This window comes from Ranitomeya imitator, chromosome 5 (genome assembly GCF_032444005.1).
Source record: "Ranitomeya imitator isolate aRanImi1 chromosome 5, aRanImi1.pri, whole genome shotgun sequence".
NCBI lineage: Eukaryota > Metazoa > Chordata > Amphibia > Anura > Dendrobatidae > Ranitomeya > Ranitomeya imitator.
In genome coordinates this window covers 664,183,880-664,208,141 of record NC_091286.1, presented here as the reverse complement: position 1 = coordinate 664,208,141, position 24,262 = coordinate 664,183,880, and the positions used below count along the sequence as shown (strand labels likewise).

Here is a 24,262-nt window from a genome sequence, read left to right as displayed (position 1 = left end):
AATCTAATTAATACAAAATAATTTTTTGACACACAACTAACCGTATTGGTTAGAAACATCTATTGACGTAATGAAACATTAATGCATGCGCAGTAGGGATTAAGCTACGCCGAGCTAAGGAAAATAGCGTCCTCCATGTGTTTTTTGTGATCCCATTAGGGTGAGTCTGTTTTTAACTATATTTAAATATGTTTGAGAGCACAGCAGCACTTTATGAATTACATTGGTTTCTATAATACAATGCACGATATAACGCACTTTATGTACAAAAAAGCACTTTATATGGATCGTCACAATTCAATGAATGACATAATATTCCACTGGATTACTATATGTATAAAAGTGTGAAATATTAACTTAATATGTAATTTTGTCAAATGATTGTAAAAAAAACGTGCGCAATTAGCACTTGTATTTAAACTCACTATTGTTAATGATTCTCTGCTTGAGAAAGGCTCCATAGGAGTCGAAACGTCGCCTGCTCTGTGGTCTGAATAAATAACCACAAAATTTCACTTAATGGAGGAGTGCAGCCTGATTTTTTCTAATGGAATTATGACTATTGCAATGTGGACAGATTGCAGAGAAGGCATGTGCAAAAAACGCTGCTCAAAAAAATAAAGGGAACACATAAACAATAGAATCTAACTCCAAGTAAATCAAACTTCTGTGAAATCAAGCTGTCCACTTAGGAAGCAACCCTGATTGACAATCAATTTCACATGATGTTGTGCAAATGGAATAGACAACAGATGGAAATTATTGGCAATTATCAAGACGCCCTCAATAAAGCAGTGGTTCTGCAGGTGGAGACCACAGACCACATGTCAGTACCAATGCATTCTGGCTGATGTTTTGGACACTTTTGAATGTTGGTTGTGCTTTTTACACTCTTGGTAGCATGAGACGGACTCTACAACCCACACACGTGGCTCAGGTAGTGTAGCTCATCCAAGAAGATACATCAATGCGAGCTATTGCAAGAAGCTTTGCTGTGTCTGTCAGCGTAGTGTCCAGAGGCAGGAAGCGCTACTAGGAGATAGGCCAGTACACCAGGAGACGTGGAGGGGGCCGTAGGAGGGCAACAACCCAGCAGCAGAACAACTACCTCCACCTTTGTGCAAGGAGGAACAGGAGGACCACTGCCAGAGCCCTGCAAAATGACCTCCAGCAGGCCAAAAATGTGCATTTGTCCGCACAAATGGTTAGAAACCCACTCCATTAGGATGGTCTGAGGGCCAGATGTCTACAGATGATGGCTGTGCTCACAGCCCATCACCATGCAGGATGCTTGGCATTTGCCACACAACACCAGGATTGGCAAATTCGCCACTAGCACCCTGTGCTCTTCACAGATGAAAGCAGGTTCACACTGAGCACATGTGATAGACGTGAGGGAGTGTGGAGATGCCGTGGAGAGTGATCTGCTACCTGCAACATCCTTCAGCATGACCAGTATGGCAGTGGGTCAGTAATGGTGCGGGGTGGCACTTCTTTGGAGAGTCGCACAGCTCTCCATGTGCTTGCCAGACTGCCATTAGGTACCGAGATGATATCCTCAGACCCCTTGTGATGAAAGCATAAAAGCTATAGACTGGCCAGCCCGTTCCCCAGACCTGAATCCGATTGAGCATATCTGGGACATCATATCTCGCTCCATCCACCAATGTCACGTTGCACCACAGACTGTCCAGGAGTTGGCAGATGCTTTAGTCCAGGTCTGGGAGAAGATCCCTCAAGAGACCATCTGTCGCCTCATCAGGAGCATACCCAGGCTTAGTCTGTGGACTAAGAACACCGAGAGTGCTCGAAACGCGTTCAGCTACTTCATGGATGTCCCTCTGTAAATATGTTTTTCACTGATTTTGACATGCAGTGTTTCCATTTTTAATAATTTTTGGAATAAAGAATTTTTTATCTTTAAATACTTCCTGAGCTGGATCTTCTCTTCAATTACATTACTTCAGGAGTGCTAGGGCAGCAGCTCTTTCCGTGCTCGGATCATACTAGGACTATGAGCAAATGTTTCCTGAAGGGTGAGCTGAAATATTTTTCTGTTGGAGCCTCGATGTACAGAACCGTGGAGAGCCTTGCGGAGCCGGACAGAGTCTGGTAGAGTGGTGCAGAGCCTTGCGGAGAGGAGCTGAAGTTTCAGAAAGAGGTTCTGCAGCAGCAATAGCTTCATTGTAGCAAGAGGTTCTGCAGCGGCTTGTGATAGGCAGTTGGAGGTGCAAGGAAAGCCAGTGGCTGCAGCAGGAGCTGTGGTGGTGCCAGCAGGAGCTGGTGAGGTGTCATAAGGACATTAATGGTCCAGGTCATACAAACTCTTAAAAGGCCAGTGGTGCAAGCCCAAAGACATAGATGTGAAATGAGGCCTGAGAGTGCTGTGGGGGAGTCCATGGGATGTACCCCAGAGAGAGGGTGGTGTCCCTAAAGGGGCGGTGACCCAAACAGGGATGGTTGCCCAAAAGGGGGTGGAGTCCCAAAAGGGGGTGGTAACCCAAACAGCTATGGTTGCCAAAAAAGGGTGGAGTCCCAAAAGGGGCGGTATCCCAAAAGGGAGTGGTTGAATAAAAGGGGGCTGAGTCCCAAAGGGGGGTGATAACCCAAATAGGGGTGGCGGAATAAAAAGGTGGCAGCTAATGTACTACTGGACTGTAGCCGGGAATAATTTAGTTCATGCTATGCAGTCCATGATATGCTGTGGATTGCTCGGCCAATAAGGCATCACGATGGTGTCCCTTCTGGCTAGATGGGGAAAGTGTGATGGGACTGATAGACCTGGGGAGTGGAGTGTATTTGCTGAGGACCTCTCCTGAACATTCCATGTCACCTAGAATGAGGCCAAGAGTGACTGGCTCATGTGAGGACAATAAAGGACCTTTGACTGCATACCTCTACATTGTCGCGACTGAGGGTTCAACGTACCATGAAGTGACGGTAGTCTCGGACTTGCTTTATACATTGGTAATAGGTTGGGACTTGGAAGCCCTTTAGGACTGGTGGATAAAATGGTAAGTGTCTGTAGAGGTAATGTGTATGGGTGGTAAGAATATGGAGAATTGGAGAGTTGACAGTCCTAAGTTTGGCATGACCAAGGCAAATGGTGGATGGGCCCAACTTAATGACATGTCAGAGGCAGCCATGCCAGAAAGTATGACCGGATGGAAGTGTGGGTCTGACCAACTCTGGAATTTGGAAGATGACCAAAAGTGCGACCGTTAGAAGTGGGAACTGCTGGTCCAGGATGACCTATCTGGCGGTGGTGACTCCCATTTAGATGGTCAAAAATTATAAGTGCTTGAGAAACATGTTTTTGGATCAAAACGTTGCCACTGGAGGCAGAATAAAATGTTAATATTTTTCACTAACGTTTGAGGCGCTGCCCTTTTCACTACTTCCCATTCAGATGGTGACGCAAGACTGAGTAAGACTGTAAGACTGACTCGGGTACAAATGGCAAGTCTACTCTAATTGCTGGAAACCTAAAGGATGAAAAGGGGCTGAACAAATTGCACCCTCTGAGGAGATGGGTAAAGTGGAGACAGAGACAGGTGCCAACAAGGTTAATGTCCTTGCTAAAGAGGTCACTTTAAAACTGACAAAACCCAGCATTGAGGTAGTCGAGGATGTGGGAAATATAAAACTGGCCCAGGGTGGTGGTCGGGTTCCAAAAGCTAAAATCGCAGTTGGAGAACAACTCCAAGACAAAATAGAGAGGGAGAGCACAGGTCTAGGAGGATGAGGATAGAGTAGTGGCACTTGGTTTTCGTGGTTAATATGCCATTGGTGACTTTAGTTAGGGCATTTTCAGTTGAGTGATGTGGCCAGAAGTCAGATTGAAAGCAGTCGAAGACGTGGTGCTCCAGACATTTTAAAATGCTACCAGGCAGCACATATAACAAGAACGATCCACTGGATAAGGAAATCAGAAGATAAACAATGGTTAAACTTTGAAGAAGCAATGTCCCACATACCTCTGCACTCTATGTTACTTGGACACATCAAGGACATGATCCCACCTAAACTAAAAAATATCCACACCTTAGCTACATTTAAAATATGGAGAAAAGTTGGCCCCACCTTGGCGCCCCATCTCTCACCACTGAGTATGGTCACTGACTTTTTGGTTTCACTTCCCATCTGTGCGGCCCATATTCCACTTTGAGCAATTAATCATGGATGGGGCACTCCTCCCCTTACAAGATTTGCTCCAAATACCGGGACTCTCAGGCCTGACATTTTTGCAATATGGTGAACTCTCTCATCTCTTCTGCCAATACTGCCAATCAATTCACTTCAGTAGATCATTAACCCCTTATGAAACCCTATGTGCCAGTTCGAAAATACCCACTAAGAGTCTTTCGATAATATACCATTCTCTGCTCAAAACAGACACTTCAGTGTAACGAGCATATCTAGCTTGATGGGAAAAGGACCTAGGCACCACCTTCTCAGATTCCCAGATCAAATATATATATAGAAACTCACATGGCCCTTCTACCTGTGTGCGCATTCAAGAAATTTCATTTAAAATTATATCCAGATGGTATTTAACTCCCAGTCAACTCCAGAAATGGTATCATTCAGCAAACTCTAATTGTTGGAGGTGTGAGGCTGATGATGGCACCTTCTTACACATATGGTGGTTCTGTCCATCCATTACCCCCTTTTGGATGGTGGTAGCCTCTATCATCCAAAAATTTCTAGATTAAAACGTTGCTCTGAAACCGGAAAATGTCTTCCTGAACATACCATTATGGCCAAGGGACGAAAATGCTTGCAAATTGTCACAATTCATTATAGCGGCATAGAAGTCCTTAATCCCCTCACATTGGAACACTAAAAATATAACCACAACTAGACAAATCTACCTTAAAGTAGATCAATTGTACCACATAGAGGAACTTGCAGTGAAAGCTAACGATTCTATTGCGAAGTTTCAAAATATCTGGAATCCTTGGACACGATTCAGGACTCAGACTATTTTTTACTCTGAAATATAACCATTAAATTAATATACTCATCCCAGTGTGTCTCCATTCTCCTTCTTCCCCCTTCCTTCCCTCTCATCCTTCCCTCTTCTCTCTTTTTTATTGTCACTTACTTACACTTTCTCCTATCTTCTTTCTTAGATTTGATAAATGTTCAATATTATTCCTCTTTCTGAGAGGAAAATCGTTGGATACTTTTTTCTTTTTATTATTGATTATTGATTATTATTGATTATTATCTCTTGAGAGATTGACATCAGAGCTCTTTGTACTGTCTCTTTGTACTAGCTTTTTGACCTTTTAATTGTATACGGTTCTCATTACACTGTATCTAATCACTTTTTAAGCTGTTTGCTAACCTTAAAATTTTCAATAAAAAGAACATTGAAAGAAAGCAGTCGAAGACAGAGTATCAAAAGAGGTGGGAGGACAGTTCAAGATGGACATGTTGTTCCAGTAGTTTTGAGGCATAGGGGAGAAGTGATATGGGGAGAAAGCTAAATGCAGAGGATGAGTCAAGAGAGGGCTTTTTGAGGATGGGTGTGATGTGATTGAGGCATGTTTAAAATTTGAGGAGAAAACACCAGTTGTTAGTGATAGGTTGAAGAGATGGGTTAGGGTTGGTATGAAGACTGTGGTGAGGTTTAGGATTAAATGGGATGGGATTGGGTCAAGTGCATAGGTGGTGAGATGTGATCTTGATAGTAAAGTGGAGAGTCAATCTTCTCTAGTGGTGGATAAGTTTGCTTTGGAGGAAGAGGGCTGGGCAGTTAGGAGGAAGGGCTCTGGGGGCTGTCGACCAAAACTGTCTTCTGCTTGAAAATGAGGCAAAGGGAGGGGGTACTGGGGGATGTATGAGATAATTGAAAGTGTTGAATAACTGTTTAGGGTTGTGAGACAGGGAGGATATGAGAGATGTGAAGTAGGTTTGTTTTGCTGCAGCGAGTGTGGCCTTGAAAGTAGTGAGGGACTGTTTGAATACGATGAAGTGCTCATTGGAGTGGGATCTTTTCCATCTCCTCTCAGCAACCCTGGTAGCTTGTCTCAGTTCTTTGGTCAGGCTGGTGTGCCAGGGCTGTCTGTTGATTTTGTGAGCTTTAGTATGTGTGAATGGGGTAAACGATTCCAGAGTTTCAGCTATTGTAGTGTTATATAGAGCGGCAACGGCATCCGCATTGTATAGGGAACTTATACCTGTAAGATAGAGAAGGGATTCAGACAGTGAGTGTAGATTGAGGTGTTTAATAATTCTGCAAGGGTGTGCAAGTTTGTCTGGTGGGGATTGTGGACAAATAGAGATGGAAAAGAATGTGAGTAGGTTGTGGTCAGAAAGAGGAAGAGGTGAGTTAGAGAGGTTAGATAGGGAGCAGAGGTGGGTGAAGATGAGGTCCAGTGTGTGGCCATCTTTGTAAGTGGCTGCAGAAGACCATTGAGCGAGGTCGAAGGAGGAAGTGAGAGATAGAAGTTTAGTGGCAGCTGAGAGGGAAGTGTCAATGGGGATGTTGAAGTCTCCCATGATGATAGTGGGGATGTCCGCGAAAAGGAAATTAAGTAGTGAGGTGGAGAAGTGGTCAAGGATGGTGGCGGCTGGCCCTGGGGGGCGGTAAATGACAGCCAATAGGAGGTTGGAGAGGGAATAGATGCGAACAGAGTGCACCTCAAAGGAAGGGAGGGTAACAGAGGTTGGCAGTGGGATTGGGGTGAAGGAGTAGTTATCTGACAGGAGAAAACCAACTCCTCCACCATGTTTTGTGCTGGGGCAGGGGGTGTGGGAAAGGTGAAATCCACCATACGAGAGTGCAGCAGGAGAGGCTGTGTCAGAGGGGGTGAGCTAGGTTTCGGTGATGGTGAGGAAGGAAAGTTTATGACTAATGAAAAGATCATGGATGTAGGAAAGTTTGTTGCAGACAGATAGTGCTCCTGTTAGTGGGACTGGGGAAGAGGGGGCCGGGTGAATGGGTATAAGATTAAACAGATTACAGAAAGTTGTGATAGAGCGTGGATGGGAGGTAGAAATGACTGTAGGAATGTGATGAGGAGAACCAGGATTTGGAGCAATATCAACAGCAGTGAGGAGGAGCAGAGAAAGTGTTAGCAGGTGGGAGACGGAGAGAGCAGGAGGAGACTGTGTTTGGAGACAGAGGATTGTATGTTGTGAAAGAGTTCAGAGGAGGAGGTGAGATGGATGGGGAGGATTGAAGAAGAGATGGCCAGTTCCTTACTAGATTTAGGGATTAGTGGAGTTAACAGAAAGTGAAGGATTATAGGGGTGAGAGTGAAAACAAACAGAAACATTATTTATGACTGCATCCAGTTACCTTCAGTTCCCTTCTGGTTCAATTCTGGAATTAATTCTGAGCATCACACTTCTATGATACATGTATGTGATACACGGGACAGACTGACTTCTTGGCAGACTTATGCTATACAATATATGTGCAACAAAGTGTATTCAGGTGTGAAGCAGAGGGGAATGGTCTGTGCTCCACCTGGTCAGATAATTAAGAGAGCCAGATGTATATGATCAAGGCAGAATAAACAAGGTCATAAATAACATTGGGGATATTGCAGGGATCAGTTGAAAAGCCTACCAAGTTTTTGCTACAGGCTGAGATAGGAAAGTTCAGTGTGCAAAGCTGGATGACATAGGGAGAAGAGATAACTAGACATGCTGATTAGAGTGCGATGATGTCAGATGGCAGGGTACAATCTGTATGCATCATTCTGGAATTAATTCTGAGCATCACACTTCTATGATACACTTATAACATTTCACAGCTCAAAACATTTAGAATTGAGAGTCCTCAGTGGTTGATACCTTTTAATGGCTAACTGAAAAGATGGTAATAAATTGCAAGCTTTCGAGACTACTCCGGTCTCTTCATCAGGCAAAGACTAAAACAAATTCTGAAGAATCACATATTTATGCACAACATAGTATAGAAGAATAAAAAACAGCTCAAAACAGGCAGTATTACAAAGCAAGGCAAATTTTCACAGCTCACATGGACGTATAAGAATGCAGTCTCAATATAGCAATACTATTGAGATCCAACTGCTTTTGACGTACAACTGGCACAGTAAAAATTGTGTATAACATTTTCCTGCTCAGAACAATTTGCAGGAGTAAGAGTAAAAATAATATTATTATCCCTGAGAAGGTGTTTTGGTATCAGATGCAGGCTGCAGCATAAAGGACGCACAATTCACCCTGTCCTGTCCTACATCATCCCTTCAGCACAATCTCTCCCTAAGTGCTGCAAACAGCAGTATAACTATTTATTATAATGAGCCCTAAGAAGAGCTGTTGTTGTAATATAAATGTGGTTGAATCCCTGGCTAATATGCAGCTACTATTCTGTCCTCTTACCAGCACCTCTCCCTACGCTGCCTGTTTCCGGGTTATAGTGTGCATGGTGTCATGGATCTTAAGCAGAACTGATGACGCTATGCTGCCAGCCAAGCACAGTAATGCCACAACCAAGATGGCTTCGGCATTACAGTGACTGGCAGGCAATCCCCACATGCTCTTTGGCTGTCTACAATGTACCAAACATGCGGAGCGGGGACTCGAGCTCCCCATTGAGCATTAAAAAAATACTTGCCGAGTAACGAGCATCCTAAGCACACTGAGGCTGGACCAAATAACGAGTAGTGGCGAGCGCACTTGCTGATCACTAGCCAAGACCTGTAAGTCACCTGTCACTTTATTAACAATCAGTATTTGCTGATGTAGTGAGACTGGACTACAGAATTTTATATGCTGAAATGTGGACTGGTTTCTGCACCACACAACTGGCACAAAGGATTGATGTGTTGGAAGGTCGATGTGACACATAATCCTACCTATCAGAACTATCTGAGAGTAAACCGCCTAGCTAACTATCTGACTACTTGCAACAGCAGCCTCACTAAGCTGTTACGCTCACAAAATGGCGCCTAAGCCACATGTCTGCTTTTTATATGGAGACGGACATGTGACTTCAGCAGCCAATAACACAAGCCCTTGTGTCTAGACGTTGTTGATGGTTTCTGAGGCCTGATTGGCTGCCGGAATTTCCACACATTAAGTTAGTTAAAAAAAAAATAGAGTAACAGTCCTCAGCTAATCCGACCTCTAACCATGACCTCCCCTCATCAAACTCATCTCTCCCCACACATCATACAGCACCACTATCCTAGCCAAAGTCTTAACAAAATTATGTTTGACAATTGGTGCAGAATCCAACCAGAGGAGCAGCACTTTTAGACCTAATACTATCTAATAGACCTGACAGAATAACAAATCTGCAGGTGGTCGGGCATCTAGGAAATAGCGACAACAATATTGTACAGTTTCACCTGTCTTTCACTAGGGGGACTTGTCAGGGAGTCACAAAAACACCGAACTTTAGGAAGGCAAAGTTTGACCAGCTTAGAGATGCCCTTAATCTGGTAGACTGGGACAATATCCTCAGAAATGAGAATACAGATAATAAATGGGAAATGTTTAAGAACATCCTAAGTAGGCAGTGTAAGCGGTTTATACCTTGTGGGAATAAAAGGACTAGAAATAGGAAAAACCCAATGTGGCTAAACAAAGAAGTAAGACAGGCAATTAACAGTAAAAAGAAAGCATTTGCACTACTAAAGCAGGATGGCACCATTGAAGCTCTAAAAAACTATAGGGAGAAAAATACTTTATCTAAAAAACTAATTAAAGCTGCCAAAAAGGAAACAGAGAAGCACATTGCTAAGGAGAGTAAAACTAATCCCAAACTGTTCTTCAACTATATCAATAGTAAAAGAATAAAAACTGAAAATGTAGGCCCCTTAGAAAATAGTGAGGAAAGAATGGTTGTAGATGACGAGGAAAAAGCTAATATATTAAACACCTTCTCCACGGTATTCACGGTGGAAAATGAAATGCTAGGTGAAATGACGAGAGACAAAGAAAACCCTATATTAAGGGTCACCAATCTAACCCAAGTAGAGGTGCGAAACCGGCTAAATAAGATTAAATTAGATTAATCTCCGGGACCAGATGGCATACACCCACGAGTACTAAGAGAACTAAGTAATGTAATAGATAAACCATTATTTCTTATTTTTAGGGACTCTATAGCGATGGGGTCTGTTCCACAGGACTGGCACATAGCAAATGTGGTACCAATATTCAAAAAGGGCTCTAAAAGTGAACCTGGAAATTATAGGCCAGTAAGTCTAACCTCTATTGTTGGTAAAATATTTGAAGGGTTTCTGAGGGATGTTATTCTGGATTATCTCAATAAGAATAACTGTTTAACTCCATATCAGCATTAGTTTATGAGAAATCGCTCCTGTCAAACCAATCTAATCAGTTTTTATGAAGAGGTAAGCTATAGGCTGGACCACGGTGAGTCATTGGACGTGGTATATCTCGATTTTTCCAAAGCGTTTGATACCGTGCCGCACAAGAGGTTGGTACACAAAATGAGAATGCTTGGTCTGGGGGGAAATGTGTGTTAATGGGTAAGTAACGGGCTTAGTGGTAAAAAACAGAGGGTGGTTATAAATGGTATAGTCTCTAAAGGTCATAAAGGACGTAGACATCCCGCGTCTCTGATTGGTTGAGGCCTGGCGGCCTCGACCAATCAGCAATGGGCACAGCGACGATGATGTCATAAAGGACGTAGAAATCCCATGTTTCTGATTCAGCGACGGGCACAGTATCGACGTAGATGTCATAATGGTTGCCATGGCGACGATGATGTCATAAAGGTTGCCTCGACCAATCAGCGACGGGCACAGTCTGCCGCGAATTCTGGAATCAGCATTGTCCATATACTACGGGGACATGCATATTCTAGAATACCCGATGCGTTAGAATCGGGCCACAAACTAGTATATATATATATATATATATATATATAATTGTCTAAGGGTTTTTCCGTCTGTCTGTCTGTCTGTCTGTCCTGGAAATCCCAGCTCTCTGATTGGTCGAGGCCGCCAGGCCTCGACCAATCAGCGACGGGCACAGCGACGATGATGTCATAAAGGACGTAGACATCCCGCGTCTGATTGGTCGAGGTCGCCAGGCCTCGACCAATCAGCAACGAGTACAGTATCGACGTAGATGTCATAATGGTTGCCATGGCGACGATGATGTCATAAAGGTTGCCTCGACCAATCAGCGACGGGCACAGTCTGCCGCGAATTCTGGAATCATCATTGTCCATATACTACGGGGGACATGCATATCCTAGAATACCCGATGCGTTGGAATCGGGCCACAATCTAGTATATATATAATTGTCTAAGGGTTTTTCCGTCTGTCTGTCTGTCTGTCTGTCCTGGAAATCCCGGCTCTCTGATTGGTCGAGGCCGCCAGGCCTCGACCAATCAGAGACCGGCACAGCATCGACGTAGAAATCCCGCGTCTCTGATTGGTCGAGGCCGCCAGGCCTCGACCAATCAGCATCGGGCAAAGCGACGATGATGTCATAAAGGACGTAGAAATCCCGCGTCTGATTGGTTGAGGCCGCCAGGCCTCGACCAATCAGCAATGGGCACAGCTCCCATCCATGTCATAAAGGAGGTAGAAATCCCACGTTTCTGATTCAGCGACGGGCACAGTATCGACGTAGATGTCATAATGGTTGCCATGGCGACGATAATGTCATAAAGGTTGCCTCGACCAATCAGCGACGGGCATAGTCTGCCGCGAATTCTGGAATCATCATTGTCCATATACTACGGGGACATGCATATTCTAGAATACCCGATGCGTTAGAATCGGGCCACAATCTAGTATATATATAATTGTCTAAGGGTTTTTCCGTCTGTCTGTCTGTCTGTCTGTCTGTCCTGGAAATCCCGTGTCTCTGATTGGTTGAGGCCGCCAGGCCTCGACCAATCAGCGACGGGCACAGCATGGCGACGATGATGTCATAAAGGTTGCCTCGACCAATCAGCGACGGGCACAGTCTGCCGCGAATTCGCCTCGACCAATCAGCGATGGGCACAGTATCGACGTAGATGTCATAATGGTTGCCATGGTGACGATGATGTCATAAAGGTTGCCTCGACCAATCAGCGACGGGCACAGTCTGCCGCGAATTCTGGAATCATCATTGTCCATATACTACGGGGACATGCATATTCTAGAATACCCGATGCGTTAGAATCGGGCCACAATCTAGTTTATATATATACTAGCTATTGAACCCGTTATACGCCCGGGTGGCGAGCATCTATATTGGTATATGGTCTCCATCCTGGTATGTGCTGCTCCATCCTGCGTCCCCATCCTGTCATGAGCTGCTCCATCCTGCGTCCCCATCCTGACATGTGCTGCACCCATCTTGCGCCCCAATTCTCTCATGTGCTGCACCCATCCTGCGCCCCCATTGTGACATGTGCTGCTCCCATCCTGCGCCCCCATTGTGACATGTGCTGCTCCCATCCTGCACCCCCATTCTGACATGTGCTGCTCCCATCCTGCGCCTCCATTCTGACATGTTCTGCACCCATCCTGCGCCTCCATTCTGTCATTTGCTGCTCCCATCCTGTCATGTGCTGCTCCCATCCTGTGCCCCCATTCTTTCAAGTGCTGCTCCCATCCTGCGCCCCCATTCTGTCATGTGCTGCTGCCATCCTGCACCCATTCTGTCATGTGCTGCTGCCATCCTGCGCCCGTTCTGTCATGTGCTGCTGCCATCCTGCACCCGTTCTGTCATGTGCTGCTGCCATTCTGCGCCCGTTCTGTCATGTGCTGCTGCCATCCTGCGCCCGTTCTGTCATGTGCTGCTGCCATCCTGCGCCCGTTCTGTCATGTGCTGCTCCCATCCTGCGCCCCCATTGTGACATGTGCTGCTCCCATCCTGCGCCCCCATTCTATCATGTGCTGCTGCCATCCTGCGCCCGTTCTATCATGTGCTGCTGCCATCCTGCGCCCGTTCTGTCATGTGCTGCTGCCATCCTGCGCTCGTTCTGTCATGTGCTGCTGCCATCCTGCGCCCATTGTGACATGTGCTGCTGCCATCCTGCGCCCCCATTGTGACATGTGCTGCTCCCATCCTGCGCCCCCCATTCTGACATGTGCTGCTCCCATCCTGCGCCTCCATTCTGACATGTTCTGCACCCATCCTGCGCCTCCATTCTGTCATTTGCTGCGCCCATCCTGTCATGTGCTGCTCCCATCTTGTGCCCCCGTTCTTTCATGTGCTGCTCCCATCCTGCGCCCCTGTTCTGTCATGTGCTGCTGCCATCCTGCGCCTGTTCTGTCATGTGCTGCTGCCATCCTGCGCCCGTTCTGTCATGTGCTGCTGCCATCCTGCGCCCGTTCTGTTATGTGCTGCTGCCATCCTGCGCCCGTTCTGTCATGTGCTGCTGCCATCCTGCACTCGTTCTGTCATGTGCTGCTGCCATCCTGCGCCCGTTCTGTCATGTGCTGCTGCCATCCTGCGCCCGTTCTGTCATGTGCTGCTCCCATCCTGCGCCCCCATTGTGACATGTGCTGCTCCCATCCTGCGCCCCCATTCTGACATGTGCTGCTCCCATCCTGCGCCCCCATTCTGACATGTGCTGCTCCCATCCTGCGCCTCCATTCTGACATGTTCTGCACCCATCCTGCGCCTCCATTCTGTCATTTGCTGCTGCCATCCTGCGCCCGTTCTGTCATGTGCTGCTGCCATCCTGCGCCCGCTCTGTCATGTGCTGCTGCCATCCTGCGCCCATTCTGTCATGGGCTGCTGCCATCCTGCGCCCGTTCTGTCATGTGCTGCTGCCATCCTGCGCCCCCGTTCTTTCATGTGCTGCTCCCATCCTGCGCCCCCGTTCTGTCATATGCTGCTCCCATCCTGCACCCCCGTTCTGGCATGTGCTGCTGCTATCCTGCACCCGTTCTGTCATGTGCTGCTGCCATCCTGCGCCCATTCTGTCATGTGCTGCTGCCATCCTGCGCCCGTTCTGTCATGTGCTGCTGCCATCCTGCGCCCGTTCTGTCATGTGCTGCTCCCATCCTGCGCCCCCGTTCTGTCATGTGCTGCTGCCATCCTGCGCACGTTCTGTCATGTGCTGCTGCCATCCTGCGCCCGTTCTGTCATGTGCTGCTGCCATCCTGCGCCCATTCTGTCATGTGCTGCTGCCATCCTGCACCCGTTCTGTCATGTGCTGCTGCCATCCTGCGCCCATTCTGTCATGTGCTGCTGCCATCCTGCGCCCGTTCTGTCATGTGCTGCTGCCATCCTGCGCCCGTTCTGTCATGTGCTGCTCCCATCCTGCGCCCCCGTTCTGTCATGTGCTGCTGCCATCCTGCGCCCGTTCTGCCATGTGCTGCTGCCATCCTGCGCCCGTTCTGTCATGTGCTGCTGCCATCCTGCGCCCGTTCTGTCATGTGCTGCTGCGATCCTGCGCCCCCGTTCTGTCATGTGCTGCTGCCATCCTGCGCCCGTTCTGTCATGTGCTGCTGCCATCCTGCGCCCGTTCTGTCATGTGCTGCTGCCATCCTGCGCCCCCGTTCTGTCATGTGCTGCTGCCATCCTGCGCCCGTTCTGTCATGTGCTGCTACCATCCTGCGCCCGTTCTGTCATGTGCTGCTCCCATCCTGCCCCCGTTCTGTTATGTGCTGCTCCCATCCTGCGCCACCATTGTATTATATGCCCCCCATAAGATGCTCCATGGTATATGCCCCGTATGCTGCTGCCATATAAAAAAAAAAAAATACCATACTCACCTATCGTCGCTGGGCGCCGAGTTCTGGGGGCCTGAGGAGGCGGGGACACCGGCGCGCTGTGGGGGTCAGGTGCCGGTATCGCCGCTAGCTCAGGCCCCCAGCACTTGCTATACTCACCTGTCTGTCCCGTTCCAGCGCTGTGTGCCGCCATCTTCCGACTCATCTAGCTGTGACTGTTCAGTCAGAGGGCGGAGCCGGCGCGCATTAAGGGCGTCATCGCACCCTCTGAACTGTGAACGTCACAGCAGAGGAGACGGGAGACAGAGCCGCACGCAGCGCTGGAACGGAGGACAGGTGAATATAGCCGATACTCACCCTCCTGGCGGTCCCTGACTCTCCGGTGGAGATCGCGGTGTGCGTTCAGTGTTTACGCATACCGCAATCTCCTGGGAGCGTCAGAGGCCCAGACTGCGCTGGCGCTTGCGCTTGCGCAGTCTATAAAGGCTCCGGACAGAGTGACGCTCCCAGCGTTATATTATAGATATTATGCTGCCACATTCCAAGGCCCATAACTTTTTTATTTTTCTTTTCACATTGAAGTATGGTGGGAAATAAGTTCTATTGGCATTTAATTATTTCAACACAAACCAACCCTCATTTTTTTGATATATGTTATTCTTAAGCCGAGTGTTGTGTGGTTTAGATTATACTTTGCAGTCCATTTTGGTTCGGATGAGTTCACTGTGTGCATTTTTTTATTGCTTACTATTTGTGAACATTAAAACATTTCTATGAATATATATATATATATATATATATATATATATATATATATTATAAACTTTATTCAGTTGCACTACCAGCCTTAAAGGGAATATGTCAGCAGGTTTTTGCTATTTAATCTCAAGACAGTATGAGATAGGGTATTGTTGTGAATTCTGCTCTTGGGTTCCCTCCAGTGGTTGTAGATGGGAATGCAGTTGTCTCTGAGTCACAGTCTTGTCCAGGTGTATCTGCTAATTGCTGTTCGGACTGGGATATTTAAGTGTGCAGGATTCATTAGCCCTTGCCAGTTGTCTATGTTTCTTGTGAAGTGATGGTTCACTTTCTGGCTTTTCCTGCCTGCTGCCAAATTCTGCAAAGATAAGTGTTTTGTTCTTTGTATCTGTGGCACACTGCTGTGTGCTGGTTTCAGTTTTATTCCTGCTCTGATTGTAGGATTCACTGGAGTTGCATATTTACGCTCTTACATCTATTAGTTAGATGTAGGTATTTTTGTTATTTCTGCAGTGGATGTTTTTGAAGGGTTTTTTACTGACCGCACAGAACTCTGTCCTATTCTGTCCTATTTAGCTAGTGTGGCCTCCTGTGCTAAATTCTGTTTTCTGCCTGTGTGTGTTTTTTCCTCTCCGACTCACCGCCAATATTTGTGGGGGGCTGCCTATCCTTTGGGGATTTTCTCTGAGGCAAGATAGTATTCCTCTTTTCATCTTTAGGGGTAATTAGTCCTCCGGCTGTGACAAGGTGTCTAGGTGTGTTAGGTACACTCCACGGCTACTTCTAGTTGCGGTGTTAAGTTCAGGATTGCGGTCAGTACAGTGGCCACTTTCTCCAGTGAAAGTTCTCATGCAGCTCCAAAGTCACCGGATCATAACAGGGTATATACACAGATTTCAATGATGTGTCACTTATTAGGCAGTGTGCTGTTTACGTCCAGGGAAGGTTTTATCACCAGGACATCATTGCTGTGATTAGCTGATTGTATGAGCACTGGCCTGACTCCGCCCCTTCCTGTGATAAGCTCACTTTCAATAGAAAATGTAAATACTGAGCGTGGTGGATGTGGGGTTAGCTGTGATGGTGGTGAGGGCAGCTTTCTCAGCTCTGCTTCATGTTTAACTCCCATTGTGTCAAAACCTCTGCACTCAGCAAATTAAGGGACACATCATTAGATTCACAGTCTCTTTGCCTACAATCTGCTGCTTTCATATGAGGTAGAAAAAACTTGATGACAAATTCCCTTTAAATAAATAAAGCCTAAGGAGGGAAGTCCCAATTAAATATGACTTATGCAAATGTTGAAACTTTCAGGGAATCCAGGTGATCACACTGCTGACCTCCGTACTTTATGATAAAGATCACTTTGTAAAAGCCGACGAGTTCTACCCAGAACACTTTTTGGATTCCAGTGGAAATTTTGTAAAGAATGAAGCATTTTTGCCTTTTTCAGCCGGTGAGTTATTCTTTCAGACGTCTTCTTTTAGCACTTTGGAGGAGAGATGAGAGCAAATAAGAACATTTCTCCATCATCATACTGATTAAATTAATAGCAATGTTTTTAAATTTTCTCCCTATGAGGATGCACCATGAGGGTACATTTATGATTTATGTTGGTTATGCTTTGGGAAAATTTGAAAAACTGCATGGGGCAGATTCCTCCCTTTGGGGCATCTGTGGGGCGAGGATAGTTGTGCCTCCATATTTAAATCTTGAGTGGTCAGATTGGAATCGGACAATTTTTTCATTGCAAGAATTCTGCATCTTAAAAGATATGCTAAAATTTCACTTTTACTAATTATTTAAAATTACCACACAAATGTACAAATTCGAACCACCACCACCACCACCAAAAAATATCAAAGGGAGATCTGAAAAGAACACACCAGGGAGGAACAGTGCCTTACCCTATAGAGTCACCGTAATATCCCTGCCGTGTAGCGGAGGTTCCTAGACTATATCTATCAGCTGTACTTAACAGTAGGGTTGAGCGACTTTTAGTTTTTTAGGGTCGAGTCGGGTTTCGCGAAACCCGACTATCTCAAAAGTCGAGTCGAGTGAAATCGGCCGATTATGGCGAAAAGTCAGGGATCGACCGAAACACGAAACCCAATGCAAAGTCAATGGGAAATCTTTTTTTTTTTTTTCTCTCTCTCTCTCTCCTCCGTCCCTGAACAGAAAAGCTGGTGTTGCACATTGCAAATCGATGGCGATAGGCGTGCACGCCCCTAAGACCTATGTCATCACTCTGCCCACGCTCCTTCATTGGCTGAAAAAATGGCGCCAAACGCGTCATACGAAACGCGACTTTGGCGCGAAGATCGCCGACCGCATGGCCGATCCCACACTAGGATCGGGTCGGGTTTCATGAAACCCGACTTTGCCAAAAGTCGGCGACTTTTGAATTTGTACGATCCGTTTCGCTCAATCCTACTTAACAGGGCCAGAAGGGTCAGATGTCAATGAGTGGGTACGTCATTTGTGTATTCTAGGGTGTCAACCTCCACAGCGAGGCAGGGGTATGATAGTGTTATAACAGGGTAAAACATTTGTCCCCCTAAGTTCCATTGCCCCTTATACACATCTTGCACTGTCTCTGAGTGCTATGGTAGCAAAGTGTGATCACAATGACATCTAAGTGCTGCAGGCTTCGATTGTATCTAGTTGGACGGAGTCTAATAGTCACTGCCTATTCTCCTTGTTCTGACCACATGTTTCTGCAGACTGAATTTATTGCTATCCTCATTAGTTGCGTATGTCCGTATTGGCCTATAATGAAAAAGTATAGGATTAACCATGCAGATACATTATTATTATTATACATTTTTAAAGCGCCATTTATGCCATGGCGCTTTACATGTGAAAAAGGGGCAAATATGGACAAATACATTAACCATGAGCAAAAAACAAGGCACACAGGTACAGAAGGAGGGAGGACCCTGCCCGCGAGGGCTCACAGTCTGCAGGGGATGGGCGAGGATACACTAGGAGAAGGTAGGGCAGGTTGTGCGGCGGTTCAGTAGGTTGAGGATCACTGCAGGTTGTAGGCTTGTCGGAAGAGGTGAGTCTTCAGGTTCTTTTTGAAGGTTTCTATGGTAGGTGAGAGTCTGATGTGTTGGGGTAGAGAGTTCCAGAGTATGGGGGAGGCACGGGAGAAGTCTTGGATGCGGTTGTGAGAAGAGGAGATAAGAGGGGAGTAGAGAAGGAGATACTAAGAGGATCGGAGGTTGCATGTAGGTAGGTACCGGGAGACCATGTCACAGATGTATGGAGGAGACAGGTTGTGGATGGCTTTGTATGTCATTGTAAGGGTTTTGAACTGGAGTCTCTGGGCGATAGGAAGCCAGTGAAGGCTTGGCATAGGGGAGAGGCTGGGGAATAGAGGGGAGACAGGTAGATTAGTCGGGCAGCAGAGTGTAGGATGGATTGGAGTGGTGCCAGAGTGCTAGAGGGGAGGCCAGAGAGTAGGAGGTTGAGGTAGTCAAGGTGGGTGATGATAAGGGCGTGCACTAGTGTTTTTGTGGTGTTGCGGTCAAGGAATGCACGTATCCGGGAAATATTTTTGAGTTTGAAATGGCAGGAGGAGGCAAGGGCTTGGATATGTGGCTTGAAAGAGAGGGTATAGTCAAGGATCACCCTCGAGGCACCGGGCGTATGGGACTGGGGAAATTGAGCAGCCTTTGACATTGGTGGATAGGTCTGGTTGTTGTGAAGTGAGTTTATCTGGTTGATCAATTTGGTTTAGTCACTTCTGCTAAATGCTATGTGGATACATTGGGCACTTTACCTGGTTGTCTAGTGATTTTACTTGGCTAAATGTGGTTTAATTTGTCCCTAGTAAAGCCAGTAGGGTAAGTTGCTGTTGCGCGGGGACGCCATTTGCGTTGACATAGGTTGCCAACCTCTGCAGCCAGGCAGGGATATTACAGGGACCCTATAGGGTAAAGCACTGTTCCTTCCTGTTGTGTTCTTTTCATTGATCTCCATTTAATATTTCTTGGTGATGGTGGTTCTAATTTGTACATTTATGTATTCATTTTAAATAATTAATAATTACATTTTAGCATATCTTTTAAGAATTCTTGCAGTGAAAAAAATTGCCTGATATTTAGTCTGTGCTAAGTATTTTCTTTAAACTGTGAGTTTCAGATTGGAATCGCCAACTTATAATTTTATCTGAATAGCCTATTATAAATTGATATAGTATATTTTGCTTTAGCCATGGAACAATATAAACTTTTTATCCTTTTCCACATATTTCATTGCTGTAGGTAAGAGAAGTTGCCCTGGAGAAAACTTGGCTAAATTGCAGCTGTTCATGTTCTTCACAAGACTGCTGCAGAACTTCACATTTAAGGCTCCTCCTGGGGCGACACTAGACCTGACTCCTGGGGTTGGATTCGCAGCTGCTCCAATGCCCTTTAAGATGTGTGCTATTCCTCGTGTGTGAACACTTTGTCACTTACACTGAAAAACTATAAAATGTTCTCCTGTGAAAAGAAGTTATCATCTACCCACAGATTAAGTGATGATTTATTAATTGGGAGACTCCAGCCACTGGGAACCACATTCCTTAGGAAAACGTGGCACTGAAGCTAAATTAATTGTTGTAATCAAGAAATAAGCAACACGATTGATATAATTTTAAAGCAGCACGGTGGCTCAGTGGTTAGCCCTGCAGCCTTGTCCCACCAAGGACAACATCTGGAAGGAGTTTGTATGCTCTCCCCGTGTTTGTGTGGGTTTCCCCCGGTTACTCTGGTTTACTCCTACATTCCAAAGACATACTGATAGGGAACTTAGAATGTGAGCCCCCTCACGGACAGTGTGAATAATGTCTGTAAAGCACTGTGGAATTAAATATATAAATGCTATATAAATGAGTAAAATAAATATATAAAAGATATGTTGAAAAAAGATTGTACATTGTATTATATGTATGCTCTGGACAGCCTGGGATGGAATTGCTATCCACCCGTGGCTATTAACCCAGTTAAATGCTGCTGTCAAACTCTGACAGTGGCATTTAACACTTGCTTCCAGCCACCTGGCTGGAAATCTGCCCACCGGTAACCACCGCGGATCGCGGATCACTGGTGGGTTGGCATGGAGACTAGGGTTGAGCGACCTTGACTTTTTTAGAGTCGAGTCGGGTTTCACAAAACCCGACTATCTCAAAAGTCGAGTCGAGTGAAATCGGCCGATTATGTCGTAAAGTCGGGATCAACCGAAACACGAAACCCAATGCAAGTCAATAGGGCAGCATAGTCGGCAGTGAGTGGGGGCCAGGAAAACACCTAAAGTGCCCATTTTAATAGCAAAAACATCCATTCTTCTTAATGAAGCTTGTCAATCTTAATTTCCCTTACAATAATAATTAGGCATTGGAAATTGGGGGTTATTTGGCCAAAGTTGTTGGGGGTAGGGCTGGTTCAAATATTTTGTGGGCCCAGGAAATCTGGACCACGTCATGGCAGTGGAGCAGGGCGAGGTAAGTATTTAAACTTTGCAAGTGCTGTGATCCTGAGCAAGCAGGGGGGGCTGTTATGATAAGGTAATTCAGTACCACAATGGACATAGAAGTCAGAGCACATACAGTGACCTGACAATAACCCAAAAACATAGAACGAGCTCTGAGACGTGGGAACTCTGCTGACCGCAATGCCTAATCCTCTCCAACCACACTAGAGGCAGCCGTGGATTGCGTCCAACGCTCCCTATGCAACTCGGCACAGCCTGAGAAACTAGCTAGCCTGAAGATAGAAAATAAGCCTACCTTGCCTCAGAGAAATACCCCAAAGGAAAAGGCAGCCCCCACATATAATGACTGTGAGTTAAGATGAAAAGACAAACGTAGAGATGAAATAGATTTAGCAAAGTGAGGCCCGACTTTCTGAACAGAGCGAGGATAGGAAAGGTAACTTTGCGGTCAACACAAAACCCTACAAAAACCACGCAAAGGGGGCAAAAAGACCCTCCGTACCGAACTAACGGCACGGAGGTACACCCTCTGCGTCCCAGAGCTTCCAGCAAGCAGGAAAAAACAAATAGACAAGCTGGAACGAAAAAACAGCAAACAAAATAGCAAAGCGGAACTAGCTATGCAGAGCAGCAGGCCACAGGAACGATCCAGGAGGAAACAGGTCCAATACTAGAACATTGACTGGAGGCCAGGATCAAAGCACTAGGTGGAGTTAAATAGAGCAGCACCTAACGACTTCACCACATCACCTGAGGAAGGAAACTCAGAAGCCGCAGTACCACTTTCCTCCACCAACGGAAGCTCACAGAGAGAATCAGCCGAAGTACCACTTGTGACCACAGGAGGGAGCTCTGCCACAGAATTCACAACAGTACCCCCCCTTGAGGAGGGGTCACTGAACCCTCACCAGAGCCCCCAGGATGACCAGGATGAGCCATATGAAAGGCACAAACAAGATCGGGAGCATGGACATCAGAGGCAAAGACCCAGGAATTATCTTCCTGAGCATAACCCTTCCACTTAACCAGATACTGGAGTTTCCGTCTTGAAACACGAGAATCCAAAATCTTCTCCACAATATACTCCAACTCCCCCTCCACCAAAACCGGGGCAGGAGGATCAACAGATGGAACCATAGGTGCCACGTATCTCCGCAACAATGACCTATGGAATACGTTATGTATGGAAAAAGAATCTGGAAGGGTCAGACGAAAAGACACAGGATTAAGAACCTCAGAAATCCTATACGGACCAATGAAACGAGGTTTAAACTTAGGAGAGGAAACCTTCATAGGAATATGACGAGAAGATAACCAAACCAAATCCCCAACACGAAGTCGGGGACCCACACAGCGTCTGCGATTAGCGAAACGTTGAGCCTTCTCCTGGGACAAGGTCAAATTGTCCACTACATGAGTCCAAATCTGCTGCAACCTGTCCACCACAGTATCCACACCAGGACAGTCCGAAGACTCAACCTGCCCTGAAGAGAAACGAGGATGGAACCCAGAGTTGCAGAAAAACGGCGAAACCAAGGTAGCCGAGCTGGCCCGATTATTAAGGGCGAACTCAGCCAAAGGCAAAAAGGACACCCAGTCATCCTGATCGGCAGAAACAAAGCATCTCAGATATGTTTCCAAGGTCTGATTGGTTCGTTCGGTCTGGCCATTAGTCTGAGGATGGAAAGCCGAGGAAAAAGACAAGTCAATGCCCATCCTACCACAAAAGGCTCGCCAAAACCTCTAAACAAACTGGGAACCTCTGTCAGAAACGATATTCTCTGGAATGCCATGTAAATGAACCACATGCTGGAAGAACAATGGCACCAAATCAGAGGAGGAAGGTAATTTAGACAAGAGTACCAAATGGACCATCTTAGAGAAGCGATCACAGACCACCCAAATGACTGACATCTTTTGAGAGACGGGGAGATCCGAAATAAAATCCATAGAGATATGTGTCCAAGGCCTCTTCGGGACCGGCAAGGGCAAAAGCAACCCACTGGCACGAGAACAGCAGGGCTTAGCCCGAGCACAAATCCCACAGGACTGCACAAAAGAACGCACATCCCGCGACAGAGATGGCCACCAAAAGGATCTAGCCACTAACTCTCTGGTACCAAAGATTCCAGGATGACCAGCCAACACCGAATAATGAACCTCAGAGATAACTTTATTCGTCCACCTATCAGGGACAAACAGTTTCTCCGCTGGGCAACGATCAGGTTTATTATCCTGAAATTTTTGCAGCACCCGCCGCAAATCAGGGGAGATGGCAGACATAATTACTCCCTCTTTGAGGATACCCGCCGGCTCAGATAAACCCGGAGAGTCGGGCACAAAACTCCTAGACAGAGCATCCGCCTTCACATTTTTAGAGCCCGGAAGGTACGAGATCACAAAGTCAAAACGGGAAAAAAACAGTGACCAACGAGCCTGTCTAGGATTCAACCGCTTGGCAGACTCGAGATAAGTCAAGTTCTTATGATCAGTCAAGACCACCACGCGATGCTTAGCTCCTTCAAGCCAATGACGCCACTCCTCGAATGCCCAGTTCATGGCCAGCAACTCTCGATTGCCCACATCATAATTTCGCTCAGCAGGCGAAAACTTCCTGGAAAAGAAGGCGCATGGTTTCATCACCGAGCATTCAGAACTTCTCTGCGACAAAACAGCCCCTGCTCCAATCTCAGAAGCATCAACCTCGACCTGGAATGGAAGCGAAACATCTGGTTGACACAACACAGGGGCAGAAGAAAAACGACGCTTCAACTCTTGAAAAGCTTCCACAGCAGCAGAAGACCAATTGACCACATCAGCACCCTTCTTGGTCAAATCGGTCAATGGTTTAGCAATACTAGAAAAATTGCAGATGAAGCGACGATAAAAATTAGCAAAGCCCAGGAACTTTTGCAGACTTTTCAGAGATGTCGGCTGAGTCCAATCATGGATGGCTTGGACCTTAACAGGGTCCATCTCGATAGTAGAAGGGGAAAAGATGAACCCCAAAAATGAAACCTTCTGAACACCAAAGAGACACTTTGATCCCTTCACAAACAAAGAATTAGCACGCAGGACCTGAAACACCGTTCTGACCTGCTTCACATGAGACTCCCAATCATCCGAGAAGATCAAAATGTCATCCAAGTACACAATCAGGAATTTATCCAGGTACTCTCGGAAGATGTCATGCATAAAGGACTTAAACACTGATGGAGCATTGGCAAGTCCGAATGGCATTACTAGACACTCAAAATGGCCCTCGGGCGTATTAAATGCAGTTTTCCATTCATCGCCTCGCTTAATACGCACAAGATTATACGCACCACGAAGATCTATCTTGGTGAACCAACTAGCTCCCTTAATCCGAGCAAAC

At 46.3% G+C, this 24,262-nt stretch overlaps 1 protein-coding gene across 1 annotated transcript in view; it reads left to right on the top strand.

Annotated features, from left to right (window-relative positions):
• The window catches only part of LOC138638719 (cytochrome P450 2K6-like), a 145,848-nt gene extending 125,532 nt beyond the window's left edge, over positions 1 to 20,316 (top strand). Inside the window, exons 9-10 of the mRNA XM_069728244.1 lie at positions 16,720 to 16,861; positions 19,677 to 20,316. Coding sequence (XP_069584345.1) covers positions 16,720 to 16,861; positions 19,677 to 19,855 — 321 coding nt within the window. The 3' untranslated portion in view covers positions 19,856 to 20,316. The remainder of the gene's footprint in view (positions 1 to 16,719; positions 16,862 to 19,676) is intronic.
• Positions 20,317 to 24,262: the final 3,946 nt, after the last annotated feature.